This window comes from Hippocampus zosterae, chromosome 13 (genome assembly GCF_025434085.1).
Source record: "Hippocampus zosterae strain Florida chromosome 13, ASM2543408v3, whole genome shotgun sequence".
NCBI classification, from domain to species: domain Eukaryota; kingdom Metazoa; phylum Chordata; class Actinopteri; order Syngnathiformes; family Syngnathidae; genus Hippocampus; species Hippocampus zosterae.
In genome coordinates, this window is record NC_067463.1 from 15,416,806 (window position 1) to 15,431,847 (window position 15,042).

General features: G+C 41.2%; 1 protein-coding gene across 7 annotated transcripts; it reads left to right on the forward strand.

The window, feature by feature from the left end:
* Nucleotides 1-1,067: 1,067 nt before the first annotated feature.
* b3gntl1 (UDP-GlcNAc:betaGal beta-1,3-N-acetylglucosaminyltransferase-like 1) lies at nt 1,068-14,446 on the forward strand. Of its 7 annotated transcripts, XM_052085014.1 has the most exons (13): nt 1,068-1,426; nt 2,432-2,548; nt 2,753-2,852; nt 3,404-3,468; nt 4,120-4,185; nt 5,540-5,635; nt 8,465-8,560; nt 8,889-9,013; nt 9,592-9,727; nt 9,867-9,935; nt 10,102-10,176; nt 10,963-11,056; nt 12,048-14,446. In XM_052085014.1, exons 1-12 carry the CDS (start codon nt 1,304-1,306, stop codon nt 11,041-11,043), a joined length of 1,149 nt encoding a protein of 382 aa, XP_051940974.1. In that variant the 5' UTR covers nt 1,068-1,303; the 3' UTR covers nt 11,044-11,056; nt 12,048-14,446. The 7 variants fall into 7 exon arrangements, with proteins under 7 accessions (XP_051940974.1, XP_051940973.1, XP_051940975.1 ...); XM_052085013.1 differs by having other exon boundaries at nt 10,963-14,446; XM_052085015.1 differs by having other exon boundaries at nt 8,922-9,013; nt 10,963-14,446.
* The last annotated feature ends 596 nt before the right edge of the window (nt 14,447-15,042 follow it).

The window sequence follows — 15,042 nt, forward strand, 5'->3', positions numbered from 1 at the left end:
ATGTTTTTCTTGGGGCAGCATGGTGGCCTCGTGTCTGCAGTTCGAAGGTTTGGGTTTGTATCTCAGCTCCGGTCCTTCTGTGTGGAGTCTGCATGTTCTCCTTGTGCTTGTGTGGGTTTATTTACGGTAGTCCAGCCCCAAACCATACTTTGTCAGTGTGCCGTTAGGTTAATTAAAGACTCCAAATTGTCCATCAGACTGAATGTGAGTGTGGAAGATGGTTCGTCTACATGTGCACTGGGAATGACTGCCAACCAGTCATGGGTGAATGCCACCTCTTGCCCAAATTTATCTCGGATATGCTGCAGCTTACAGAAAATGGATGGATGGAAGTTTAATGCCAGAGCTGTGAGAAAATGCTATACTTCAGAGTGCAGAAATCAGACGAATGATTAATACAACTCTCGCATTGTGCTATAATACTGAGAAATATAAAAGACCAAACTATTCCAAATCAGTTCTTTTTTGGCCCTTGACAGAGCCTTCAATGGCCTGTTGACTGCAGCCTGCTTGCTGACTGCCTTTACCTAATGTCCATCACATGAAATGAAATGCTAAATGATTGATCCTTGCAATGCATTGCCCCCAGATTGTGGAATGCACTTTTTTTAATTAGCTGTCCTTTCAGGAGCCTTTTTAAAAAGTACTGTAGTTAAAAACACACTTCTTTAGGCTGGCATCCATTAAATCTATATGATTTTTTATTTTTACAGAATTTATTTTCTTGTATTTTTTTTCTTTTAGTCACTATTGTATTCACTTGTTGCCTCAGTCGTATTTTAACATTTTCAGAAAACAAAAACATTTTTAGCAAGAACATTGTTATTTCTTACTGATTTGGTAACAGTAAGTTAAAACGGACTTTCACATTTATGGCATTATGGTAACAATATGTATAACTGTATTCTATAACTATGTGAATAATTTTGTACGTCCTCCTTGGAAAAAGTGGTACACAAAATGAACAAGTCTCAAATTTTGTGGTCCACGCACATAAAGTGGGCGTTCCATTCTAAGACTGACAAGAGTAATCGCGAATTCGATGTCTTATTTTCTCGACGATCAGCCAATCAGAGCATGAGTTTGATTGTTTGCGGAAAACACTGCACAGCGGGTTTGCAGCGTACGTGTGAACGAGCCATTCTTATAAAAAATATAAATACCCCTTAGATTGCTACTCCTCGAAATAAACACACCGAAGTGTTTCTTTGGGTGAAACAGTTTTTAAATATAATTTAATGACACATTTGTAAACTGTTCGTCGTAGTAGCCCGTAATTTCTATTTTACGCGTGGAGGTAAGCATGGAATGGCCAGACGAGGTGTCCGAGGTGAATATGAAGCCGCCAAAGCGCCTCCGCATCGTGCCAAGTGCAGCAGAAACAGCACTCGAAGGGCAGGAGAAGCGCCAGGGTGCCGTTGACGTGGTGAGTGACAACACGGTTGACGTGACTGTGACTGTCCAAACAGGTGCTGCCTGTTTACAACGAAAATGTTTTTTGGGGTGGGTAATTGAAGTAGAGCCTATGTGTGTTAATCATGAAAAGCCATAACGTACAAGCAGTGTTCGATATATTACTTTAAAAAAGTAATTAGTTATCAAGTATTTATTGTATTTTATCGATAGTGTACAGTATGTTTGTAATAGCTCATATGAACATACATTTGAATGCATTATCACCTCATATTGCTATATAGTGTATACACAACAAATTGATGGACAATCAGTTCTGAAATCAGAAGCCAGTAAGAAAAAAAAATCAATCATCAATTTATTTTTAAATGCAGATTGTTAAAAAATGCTTGCAATATATCAACGTTATTAAATGTGAAGATAATTTGCTGTTTTGATATTTTAGCAAGAACTCTGAAGTTGATTTGCACAACATGATTTGCCTTTGCCACATAAAATGATGTGGTGGGCCAAATCTGGCCTTACCTCCTCTATTTTAGTGTTTACATAGTCTACCTCAAACTCTTCAGCTCATTCAAGACATACACTGGTGCTACAGCCTACCATTTCAAAAATTCCCAATTTTTCCTCAAAGAATTCCCAAACTAAGCAACATTTTATATATTTACATTTTCCTTCTACCTTTTTTTTTTTAACAAATTCAAATAATTGCAGCTTCAAAACATTCAACTCATGAACAACATTTTGGGTATTTATCACATTGTCAAAATCCTTAAATTTCCAAAGCACCACAGACATTTCGAAATTTAAGAATTTAACATTTTCCATAACTGCATCCTCAACAATTTCAATTTTTTTCTAATGGTGTTGATGTAAGAAGCCAATGAACCATTGGTTTGTTTGTTCATTTTCTATCAAACAATGGTGACAATATATAAAACAGACCATAATTTTCTCATTTCAATGCATTCTGTGGTCATTGACTTCTGGATTAATGAGAATATTTTGTGTGTCTCAGAGTATCATCATGCCTGTGTATAATGCCTCCTGTTGGCTAGATGAGTGTCTGCAAGCAATATTGGACCAAGATTTCACCGGCACTATGGAACTATCTGTTTTTGACGACGCCAGCACCGTATGTTTGTTTTATTCACATTTGCACATATGTGCTTTGTCTTCTTGAATATGTTGTAGTAGTCTCAGTATGCACCCATCTTCTCTCTAATTAAAAAAAATCACTGTATTATAGTTCCACATACATTTTCTTCATTTCTAGCTACAGTAGCCATCTAGTTATTTATCTAGATATCTACAGAATGTATCCATGTCTTTGTCCTAGGATGACTCCAGAAAAGTGGTGGAAACTTGGAGGGAGAGGTTGGAGGGAAGGGACATCTCACTGGTGTTCAGTGGCCACAACTCGGACCAACCAAGAGGGGGTCTGTTCTGTTGTGATGAGCATTGAGTCCTTTTCTTGGATGCAATTGTTTTTGCTGAAAAATGCTGTTTTTTTTAAGAGACGGTATTTCTTCTTGGGGTGGGGGGCTCCACGCTGTGAAGTGTGGCGGCTGCCACTCAGCGTGGATTAGCTCCCCTTGGGTGCTTTTTTTCCTCAAATGGTTTCTCTGTGCCTTGCCATGCCTTTTTTTAATATCAGAGTATGTGTGCCAATTTTGTATGTTTGTGTGAATGTGTTTGTCTGTGTGTGTGTGTGCACGCGTCTGTGTGTGCGAACATAGGCATGCCTGTGGGGGATATAATCTGTATGTTAGGTACTCTTTTAATGTTGTAATTCTGAAATTTTTAATTGCACGGCACTTTGAGTTGCATGTTTATATCTGAAAAGTGCTATATAAATAAAGTACAATTGATTGATAATATTCTAATATGTGTCTCACGTGCTCATTAAATGTCAATGATCACAAATGGGAATCTAAAAGATCTTTGCTGTTGTTGTTTTTTTGTTTGTTTGTTTATGTTGTTTTTTCAGTGGGATATGCAAAAAATAAGGCCGTGGCGCAGAGCTGTGGAAAATACTTGTGCTTCCAGGATGCGGTAAGTGAGTGTGCAGTCTTATGTTAGTTCTATTAAAGCGTCATTTGTCTTCTGAGGGCCGACTTGAAAAATCTGTAATGGAAAGGCCATCTGGAGCCTTCTGTCACTAATCAAATAAAGTTGACCTCATCATTCCGTTGGAGTCTTGCTTTTAAACTGCATGTAAAGACTTTTCTTCCTTCCAGTGGAGGGTGTCCCTCAGAAAAACAATGCCTGACAGTCCGATTACATTCTCGTAAAACAACCTACTTGCTCAATTAGCTCTCTTGTAATGGTCTCTGCTCGACACAGTTCAGGTCCTGCGGCAAAGTCCAGAAGTAGATGAAGTAGAAGGCTTTCTTTTAGACATTGTCCAGCACATGTTAAATGTTGTTACAAGTGTGATCTTTTCCTCCCACATGCCTGATTACTTACATTAAAAGAAAATCAGTTCCAGATGAGGAGATGGGGTGGGGGGAGGAGGGGGTCCTGCTCAGAATTCTTCATGTTGAGTATTTGTTCTCTTTGAGCCCATAATCTTTAATATGATTTATTACGAGCATTCTCTTGAAAAGCCTCCGTAGGCTCCAACAGAGATCACACTCTATTATGTTTGCATCCCGAGTCACATTTGACATGTATTGTGAATGACTGACAGCGTGTGTGTTGCAGGATGACATCATGTTGCCCCAAAGAGTTCGGCTGCAGTACGAGGCGTCTGTCCTCCACTCAAGCTCTGTAAGTTTTTCTAGACGCGTTTTGTCATTGCCTTCCTTCCCTTTTCCTCACCACACCTTTTCTTTTGAACTGTCTTTTCACTTTCTGTCGTTTGTCCCTCACGCCGCTCCCTCGGGCAGAAGGTGTCAGTTTTATCTGGATTCATGTGTTTTGGAGACCTGTGTGCGGAAAGTGAATCAAATCCAAATAGTATGTATTAGTAATCCATCCATCCATTTTCAACTCCACTTATCTTGAAGAGGGTTGCGGGCAGTTGCCGGAGTCTGTCCCAGCTGATTACGGGCGAAGGCACTATACCCGCTGAACTGGTCGGCAGTCAGTCGCAGGGCACATATAGAGATAACCGACCAATCCAACATAAAAAATTCACACCGTCACTGAATGGGAACTGATCCCACGCTGCCCCCACACAAGTCCGGCATGTGTACCATGACACCATGAGCGACCAAGTCTTAGTAATACTGTATTAGCAAAATGTGGGCGACTGAGTTGGCATGCCATGATGTAGGGGTGCAGAATAGTGTGAGTATCCGGTGTTGACGCGTTGTGGCCTTCCTGCAGGTCGAGGGTTTGAGGTCATGTGTGTGAGGGTAGTGAGGGAGGCAGCACAGAGACAGCAGGCCTGCCGCCCTGCACAAACAGCTTGTCCCTTTCTTTTACGCCTGTCATTTTTTTTTCACTTGACAGCTCAGAGTCAAAATGCAAAACATCTTTCATTTTTAATTTTGTCAAGAGCCTCGGCTTTCCTATGTGCTCATTATTGACCATAGAGTTTGGGTCAATATTGTGGTAAAAAGAAAAAAAAAAAGACTTTTACCAAAGTGGTCTGATTATCAAACCGCGTCTCCGTTGGATTCCAACTGCTGCAAAGGTCAATGTATGTATATTACAAAAAAATTTAAACGTGGTATTCACATTTTAAGACTGGTGTAAAATTAAAAAAAAAAGTGAGATGATTTTGTGGATTCAAGCCTGAGTGCAGTTTTTCCTTGCTAAAAGGAAATTAATAAAACATATTTTTTTTGAGATTCTTTGCTCACAACAAACTAAGAAGCACCACACTTTGAACGCTTAAGTAGTAAACCTGTTGTAGACAGACTTTAGATTGTGTTTTTTCAATTTATCTTTTTATCACAAGAAACAATATTTCTCAACGTTGAAAAAGACATTTGTGTTCAATGTTCCCTTAGGTTATGTGTTGCCCTTTTTCAGTCACAAGGCACTTCACCGTCCTCCGCTGGCTGTGCTTACCGCGTTCAATGTACCAATTCTCTTCCAGTAATCATTTCAAATGTTTTCAATGTTTCTTTGAAAACTATGTTGACCCTCTCATGAATGTGTGTTTCCATTATAGTTGATAGGCTGTAAAGTTCGGAGGCTTCCAGAGGGATCCACGCAACGCTACACCCGCTGGATCAACACAATCACTCAAGATCAACTCCTCACGCAAGTAAACACTCCGAACTCGCTGCGCTCTGTTTGGAGGGGCCTTTCAAAGGGGTCATGTGGCAGGCTGAGAGCAGGTCAGTTTTAAACAGGATACGTACCTGCCCCTTGCCGTTTCCACGGAAATGTGCCAGCGGACTGGACGTACACTACAGGATCGCCGGCGACCTTTCTGTCGCTCACAATCCCACCAGAGGAAGCGCCTCATGCCGCCATCTGTCAATAGTGGAAAGTTTCGGTAGTGGAACTGATAGTTTTGCAAACAAAACGGCACTGTGAGTTTATTAAGCAAACGGATTGTCTTCCATCTGCAGGGGACATCTGGGTATGCTTATAGTGCTGCAACAGTACGTTCACATCCACACTGCCAAAATATTAAACTTTTATCCAGATGGTGTGGCTATCTCTTGAAGTAAGGAGGAAAAGCAGTGAGACAATTGATGAAAAAAACTGTTGGGGACAACCAATCCTCACACTTATTAGACGTCAGGTATTTCAAGGGGAAAACAGCTTCCTAAGACTGGACATTGTCCAACATTATCCATAAATTAAAATAGTGGTTCCCGGACAATATGAGTCATTGGTAGTGTTGTGGTTCACAGGCTTGATTTTCGTGCAATCCTTGCGATCACATTTCGCTCAACGAGCAGAGGCGTGAATGGTTGGCTGCCTCCATACGTGACCTGTGACGGACTGGCAATCAAGGTGCCGTCCGCCGTCTGATCAAGGTCAACTGACGTTAACTCCAGCTCCCTGCCGCCAATGCGCCTCAATAGAAAATAGACGGATACAGTTTTCGGATGATTGAGCTCAGGAAGAAAGATGGTAACTACTATCTGACTCTGTAAATACGATTAGAGGCATGAACAATAAGCCTAGACTGTCAATTAATTGAGTGAAACCTGACTCTCTCTCTCTCTCTCACAATCAGTTTGAAAAATTCCCTTTCAGAAAATTGGCATGTACGGGGTACTATAGTTGTGTGTACTTATCAAATATTTACGAGAAAACCGAAAATTTGAAACACAAGTCTGCGATTGGCTGGCAACTGATTCAGGGTGTCCCCCGCCTACTGCCCGAAGACGGCTGGGATAGGCTCCAGCACCCCCCGCGACCCTAGTGAGGATCAAGCGGTTCGGAAGATGGATGGATGGATGAAACATAAGTACAGCTACATGTATAATAATAATTCAGGATACGGTATTTCAATTTATGAAGCGGTGGAATGTAGCATTAGAACAGCTGTTGCTGTCCGAGCAAAACACACTGTCACCACAGCAACACGTCTCTTTTGCTCTCTTTCTCTCTCATACACACACACACACACAGTCTGTAGTATAGTGCCTTACCAGACATAGAAGTATCTTTATATGACATTACAGTTCATGAGGATGTGATTGTTCCTCTCTCCTCTAGCTTTAAAACAGCTCATTTTCCAGTGTACTTCTCTTTCTCCACATTCTGCGTCTTTGCCTCCACTTGTCGGGTCAAGAAGCAGAGGCTAGCTCGACGTAAAGCAGATTTACTCAGGGTGGTGCTTGCTTAACTTGATCCAGAGCAGGACTCTTGAGTGTTCATCTGCTGGACATTAGCTATGGTTATCAATAACCTTCCCAACCCTCCTCACTAGTCGCTTCTTCTTTCTCATGCTTTCCCACATTCTGATTCATCCGATTCATGCAGTTGGCCTGCGCTTCCACCTGCAAAGTGTTGAGATATTGCAACAGAGGGGACACATGGACGTACGTGGGATGCACATAAACACGCACATGCTCATATTTAACAGATTCGTCAAGCTGACTCTGAGGTTTTCGCAATGTTTTTCATCAGTGAGCCTTTGAGTCACGCAATTGTGAGCACATAAAGGTTAAGTGCACACATTCACACATCATTTGAAATATAGCGAGGCAACTGAGGAAAACGGGAGATTAACCTGAAATCACCCTCACACACACACACACACGAGGCACGCGTAAGGAAGGCTTGGAACAGCATTGAGGTGGGGGTCTGTGAAGATGTAAATACACAGCTCATAATCGCTTTCTGGTGTGTTGAGGAGATGCAGCCAAAAAGAAGAAGAAGCCCAAACAATGGCATTAATCTGTGTTTCACATCTTGCTTGGGACCACACTACTAGCAAAGTTGAAAATTAACCCCTGCGTGTGACTTACTGAGGTGACTTTTTGAGGCAGACATATTCTATAATTTCACCGGAAACAGTTGACAAACACACACAATAAGGATGTAATACTGGTGTTGTAAAGGTGACCCCTAGATCACCTGCTTGAGCCGAAAAGATTGGTTGCACCAGCCTGGTCACTCCTCATGCTGTGGTATTCTTTGTGTTGTTGACATGACTGTGCTGAGTTGAGGGTTGCGCTGCTCTCCGATTTCAACAGTTTATTTTAAACCATTATCCGTTTAGTCGTCGGTGGCTGTGCACCATCAAGCAAACTTGACCGCAATCAGTTTTTTGCCGATTTTGGATTTAGCCACCACTTGAATATGAACTAGCGATCATAACTCTAAAGGTAGCCCAAGATCCAAACAAGTTCCCAATTCCTTCCTCCTGAATGATCTTTAATGAGATGATCTTTAGTCACCGAGTGTGTTGTGGTTCACTCGCCTAACTTAAGTGCAGGCATAGTAGGTTCACTTCCCCCTCAGTGAGAGTGTGATTTTTTTTTTGCCTGTCTCAGTATGTGTCCAGTGAATGACTGTCAATCAGCTCCTGAAATGAGTTCACAACAGTATTTTTTTTCTACCTTCCATTCTCCGAGCCGCCTATACTACACATGTGCTGGTGTTATGCTAAGATATTCTTACACCTTAGGTATATACATCCCATGGACCGACAGTCATCATGCCGACTTGGTTCTGCTCAAGAGACTGGTTCTCAACTGTTGGATGGTTCAGCGAGGAGAGCAAGGTAAGGAGTACTGTTTTCATTGCCCGGTTGGGTTTTTTGGTACTTGGTAGGATTATTGAAAAACGGAATTCCATGGAAATTTGTGGAGGGAAAGAACCCATTAAATCTCACAGCGAGTCGGAATTGAAATGCATGTGTTGTCTCTTTTGATCGTTTGCCTGATTTCTTTAATTCCAAAATACAAACTGTAAAATCTTAATGACAGAAAGTAGCCCGCTCGCTAATACAGACAAACAAAGGTCAAAATTTTTTGCATCAACACGAAGCATGACTCTTTTTATTCGGGTCGTTGGTTGTTATCATGCACTTCATTCACATCTGCCTCCAGGGAGTCCCTGAGGACTTGATCTTCTTTTACCAGAGTCTTCGTCAAGGAGGACTTGTGATCAGAGTTGACCACTGCCTTGTGGTGTATCGTTACCACGAGAAGGCCACCACACACTCCGTGAAAGAGTCAGTTTCAACCCGCACCTCCTCCCCCACTACTCGTGCAGGACATACTGTTGATCTTCCACCTACTCACAGCTGCCCATCGCCATCCCGGATTCTATCAGCTCAACCCACACATGCAATACAACATTTTTGCCTAGAATATGTTCAGGAAATTCCCGATTTCTCTTTCCTTTCTCTTTTCTTGATGTGCTTCTTACTATGTCTCACGTGTACCTCGTCCTTCACCAATCCTCGCTCCTCTCTGTCAACGTCTATTATCCATCTTATTTTGGGAAGCCTATTTCAAGCTTGCCTACTTTCCACCCAACCCCCACAACTTCTTGACACCTCCTCCCCATTCGCTACTTCCGTTGACAAGTAAAAGCATCATCTTCCACAACCTTGCGCACATCAAGTAATTATAGCCCACGTTTGTGAGGTGTGAAAAGGCGCACCGAGATGATTGACTAAACCACACGAAGACGGGAATTTATGAACGTGATTGTGTGTGCGTTATGGGAAATATGTGAGCGTGTTGATGAGCCGGGTTCAAGGGACACGGATGTAGATACTTAGATTTATACCTGCTCCCTTTTCAGGGAAACCATTTGGAACCTGCGAGTTGGATTCCTTCAGGAGAGAGTCATTAGCCAATGGGAAAGCTTCACCATATGGAATGCCGGGAAACAGGGCCGTAAGCTGTACCGCTGCCTTAACGCCACTAATCAGAAGAAAGTATGTTGTCATATATACATATATATGGCAAGAATAGAACAGATTAATGGATGGAGTTGTGTACTATTGGGAGTTGTGTTGGTATTCGTGGGCACCAGCAGTACTCTATTCATAACTGGATGTCATTTTTTTTTCTAAGGTCAAAGCTTTCTGTGATGTGGACAAGAATAAGATAAAGAAGGGTTTTTACACATATGAGGACTCCAAGGTGAGGTTATCGTTAACTAAGGAATGAACTCATTCACTCCCAAAGACGTTTTTAAACGTCTTTTCAGACTCAGTCCAGATTTAATGTCTGTCAGCGACTGTCAGATGAGTTAATGTCTGTGCATCGAGAGCTCCCATGGATCTGTCTTTTGTTGCGCTCTGTTTAGGAACGACCAAAGCCAAAAATCCCAGTCCTGCACTACAAAGATGCGTCGCCCCCTTTTATCATTTGCGTCAAGCTGGTGAGCTGAAAGTGTTTTTGTGTGTTTGCTGTTTCTGACCCCCAGCTCTGCAATCTGAGTTAACGACATAATGAGCGAGGGCGTGTGCCCGGCACAGGACGTTAGCACAAGGGAGGCTTGCAGGAAATGGGTAGAGACAGCAGCCTGATCTTTGAACACATGGCGCTTGTATCAACATCGACAGATCTGCTCATTTTCAAATTGTTGTCAAAATCTATTTGGTCATATCTTGAAACCATGTCAGGTAAATTACTTTTTATTGTGTTTCTTTAGCGTGGCCTTGTAAAATGCGCACAGATGCAAAATAATAAATAATAAAAAATAAATAAATAAATAAATGGATGAATAAACACACAGGCTGCCAAGTGACAAATTGTATCCTTATCACCCAGATTCAGACATCAAAATCTACGCTGACCCCATCAGCAAGCCATGCCAATTGGTCAATTATGGGAATTAGACATGGAGTCGGTGTAATTTTCTCTTAAAAACACCTGGACTTGATCCCATGTTTGTCAGCCAAATGCCACGTTGCTCAAAGCATATCTTTGAATTGTGCTGACAAGCCAAGGTGAAACTTGATTTGTTGAAGTCAGAAGATTATTCGTGTGGTTGTACATTTTTTGTACATCCAAAAACTTCATTGAGAACTCTGCAGGAGGCCACCGAGACAGTTGCTGAAAAATACCGTTCCGCGTCTAATGAGGTTTTGAAGAAGCATTTTGTCTTTCTCTCTTGCTCTCCTTGTGCTTTTCCGCTCATATACAATGTTTCGGATGTGTTTAGGACATGACGGCTGGCGTTCTAGAGGAAAACCTCAACTCATTACAGATGAAAGAAGGAATCGACTTCTTCCATTTCAACTGACTGACCGCGGCTGGTACATCACTGTTAGACATATTAAATCACAGGAGTAGATTTAAAACTCATGCACACTCTTCCATTCATTATTTTCAAGGCTAATCCTATTCAAAGTTCAAAGAAGCTTATGTCTATCTGAGCTAAATAAGCCTGAGAAGCGGAATACACAAGGCTGCACATCCATGCTCACATTCAAAGTACGGCCAATTTAGAGTCTTCTTTTTTTTAACTGGTATGTGACTATTGAACAATTATCGGGCCGGGCGGTTTTCCATTTTACCTCTTCATCCATATTTATTAGTCAGAATTATTCATGTACACACACACGCATACACACAAACCCAATGTACATTATAAATCAACACCAAAGTCTCTTCTTTCAATTCACTGTCAAAGATGAAAACAAAGGATGCCTTTGTTGTAATTATTTATCAGAGTTGAGGATTTTGAGTCATATGACTTTGCTCGTGTTGGACTCAAGTTGCTATTTTTTGTACTTGCTTGACAAAAATGTGGGTATGCCTTGACTTGAGTTGAGACTTGAACTTCATTACTTGGCAAGTCATTTTGTTTTTATAGTAGTTTTAAATCTGCATTTTCGTGTCATCTGTCTGATGCATCTAAGCTAGCTCTGCGAACCTACCGTAAGCTAACCAGGTTAGCTCCACAGTTTAGCTGAATAATCGATGGTCAAATACTTCACGTCAATTCCGCATTTAATTGAGAACTATTTATCTCCACGTTCACAGTGTGCTACTCATACAAACGTCAATATGAAAAAAATAACCTGCATTCTTCGAAATAATTGTAGACATTCATTTTATTAGTTCATTGTTTTGCATGTCATTTTTATAGATGTAAATGTAGGATCAGTGAAAACAAATGTAGCACTCCAACATGTATTGAGCAAGAGGTGATTTGATTTACGACTTGCTTGAATGAAGTAGTGACCTGACTTGCTTGAAATTTGGTGGCGATTCGAGTTGACTGGCATCATTTTTTTCGCACAGTGACTTGGGACTTGCTTGAGACTTGAAGGTTACGACTTGAGACTCGTGACTTGCACATATGTGACTTACTCCCACCTGTGATAATTATTGTTAGTTTTTGTTGGTTTGGTCAACATAAAATGCTTTTTCAGTTAGTTTTCCTTTTTTGAAAAGCATTTTTGTTTATATGCTATTTCGTTTTTTTTAAATGTTTTTTTCATTTACATTGTTGTATTTCATTATTTTTTGTCAACTATAATAACCTTGACTACCGGTACTCTGACATATGGACCAGTTGAGCCGTGCAGTTTGAGGGCTTATTGTACTGGAAGATGTTAAATTGTCCATCCATCCATTATCGGAAGCGCTGATTCCCACCCCGCGAGGGTCGCGGGCATACTGTAGCCTATCCCAGCTGTCGCCGGGCAGTCATTTAGAATTTTAATCGATTCATGATTCTATCTATGGACAGTACATGCTTTGACAAAAGGAATATTTTCTAACCGGGAGTGGGGTTTTTTTCAACATTATTGATTCCATGAAAGTTAATGGAAGTTAGTGCTGGCTGGAGGCAAGGAGGGTGGAGGGAGCTCGTGCTGGAGGAAGAAAAAAAACTTTCAAAGGTTTCTTGGTATCAGGAGAAATTAAAGGCCATATCGCACAGCCCCTTCTTAAATTCTAAAGTCTGTCAGCCAGGGAAATGGCAGGCTTATGTAAGCACGAACACTGGGAATAGCTTTGTGTGAGCAGACTGGAAACATCAGTGCAACATCATGATAAGGCTGAATAAGTGTAACGTTACGGTTTTTCATGGTTTATGGGCATAATGACGTCTTTCTTCACTATCTGCTTCCTACAAACTTGCAGTGATGAAACCCGTTTTGAGTAAATGTGCACAGCAAATTTGTGTGACTTTTGGACAGAGGCATGCCAGCATTTGCAGTCTGTGCATTTAATGAGTCTCGCTTGCTTCCCAACTTACTGCACATTTCATCCACATACAAAATGTATGCTGCGTCTATGGTGGTGCTCTTAATGGCAAAAACCAGGGACCCTCCTTCATATTTAGCTTAGTGGACTAGACATGTTTTTCTTCAAAGATGACATGAGTGAGTGCAGCTGTAATTTGTTAGTTTCAAAGGAATCAAAAGGTCCGATCTGAACTTTTTAATGCTAAAAAAAATAATAATAATAATAATGGGAGGGAGTGCGTGTACCGTCAGAACATTGAACTTACAATGGGTGTGGCCTCCCTCTCTGATGCAACCGCACGGACACATCTGCTACAAACATGGACACAGCCTGTGCTTGTTTAGCATTCTCCAAGACTCTTATGAAACAATATTCTCTTCCAAGAGAGCGCAGATCGGACACGTAAACCCTTGGAGCACGTTTATTTTATCTCACAGAGCGTGAACCGTTTGCTGCCTGCAGCCAAACAGGCCTTTAGCCATAAATCTCCTTCAGTGTTCCTGTCTTTCTGTAAATCTGCGCCACTCTGCAACTTGGAAGGAGGCAGCAGGGGCCGCACTGCAGCATTGTGTTCAATGGGTCAGCACAACTGTGTGGACCTGATAGTGCTTTTAGTTTTCGGGAAGATCGTCGTCACGTTTAGCCAAGCCTTCGTGGGAAGTAAGCATTGACAGTTAGGTAAATAGAACAAGATGTGATTGTGGGTCTGTGAAGGCCTGGCAAAGCAGTTCCAGGGAGGGTAACTCAGAATTTGGTGACGTTCAGGCTGTCAGCCACCACAATGGATTTTCCCCCTGCGTGTGTTCAAAATGTGGGTTATATCTACAATGGTGTCACCTTGTTGAAATACATTTGAGCCCATGACAACAGAAGGCACAAAATGGCTGTAATCTCGAAATGGCAAATGTCCCATGTTTATGAAAGCGTTTAAATGTTTTTTGTATTGAAGCAAATTCATCCCAATCCGAATACTGGACTTGATTGGATGTGTTTTCTACGCATATGTACCATCGTGCTTTTGTGATTAGATTTTCGGCATGATTGTTTATCTTCTCCGTGTTGTTTTCAATTAGTTGATTCATTTTGTGGTCTTTCATCAAAATAGTCAAACAATGACTTGGAAAAAAAATCTGAAAATGTTTACCACTAATAGTTCTGAGCAAATGTTGCCTCCTTTGAATCTTTGTCACTGAGCCAGTTCTCATCTTTGCTCTGGGATGATACATTTCAACATCTGCAGGATGGATTACTACAGAACGTTTGTCGGGGCTCCACGTGATTGGCTGAACTCACTTGTTTTTAGCTCGTACCAGTATCACAAACGTGATTAACGTTCCAAACATCCGTGTCCCCCTCTTCTGTAGCGTTGTGCCACAAAGAATGCATTTTTCTTTATTACTCAACTGATAGAAGTCAGTAAAGGAATGGAACTTGGTGCTCATTTGAAACTAGTGTGTTTGTATTTTTCTCAGCCTAAACTTTTTATTGCTTCCCCAATGTTGACTTTTTTTTCCACAAGAAGATGATGGGAGGAAAAGCAAGGGTGTGGCAAGAAGGAAATGTGCTAATAAATAACAACAATGGAGGAGAAAGAGGCTCCCACGTGTTTACATATCAGCATGGGGCATTTGCTACAGTGAGAAGACGTTTTTTTGCGAGGAGAGCGATAGCTACCAAAAAATGGATCGCAACAACAAAGTAGAGTGTACGGAGTGCAGTGGCACCTCTACTTACAAAATTCATTGGTTCTGGAAGAAATTTCTTAACTCGAACAATTTTGTAAGTAGAGACGTGTTTTCCATGAAAATGCCCTAATCCGTTCCAAGCCCCCCCCCCCCCACAAAATTCAGACATAAATGTTTTCTAAAGCAAAATATGTAACAAATACATGTTTCAATGAGATTATTGCACAATAAATGAGAGTTGTGCCTAATATAAAAAAATCAAAGAATAAAGAAAAAAAATGATGATCATTTAACTTTTAACTGTGTCCCCGTCATTTTTTGCCTTCTTTAGTTCATGTTCTCTCTCAGAAGTGGTTTTT

What these genes read in the sequence shown, in the direction of transcription:
- b3gntl1 (XM_052085013.1), top strand. Translation starts at nt 1,304, where the DNA reads ATGGAATGGCCAGACGAGGTGTCCGAGGTGAATATGAAGCCGCCAAAG. An exon ending in AAGATCAACTCCTCACGCAA is followed by an intron (nt 5,636 to 8,464) that starts GTAAACACTCCG and finishes CTTACACCTTAG; the next exon opens with GTATATACATCCCATGGACC. An exon ending in GGTTCAGCGAGGAGAGCAAG is followed by an intron (nt 8,561 to 8,888) that starts GTAAGGAGTACT and finishes ATCTGCCTCCAG; the next exon opens with GGAGTCCCTGAGGACTTGAT.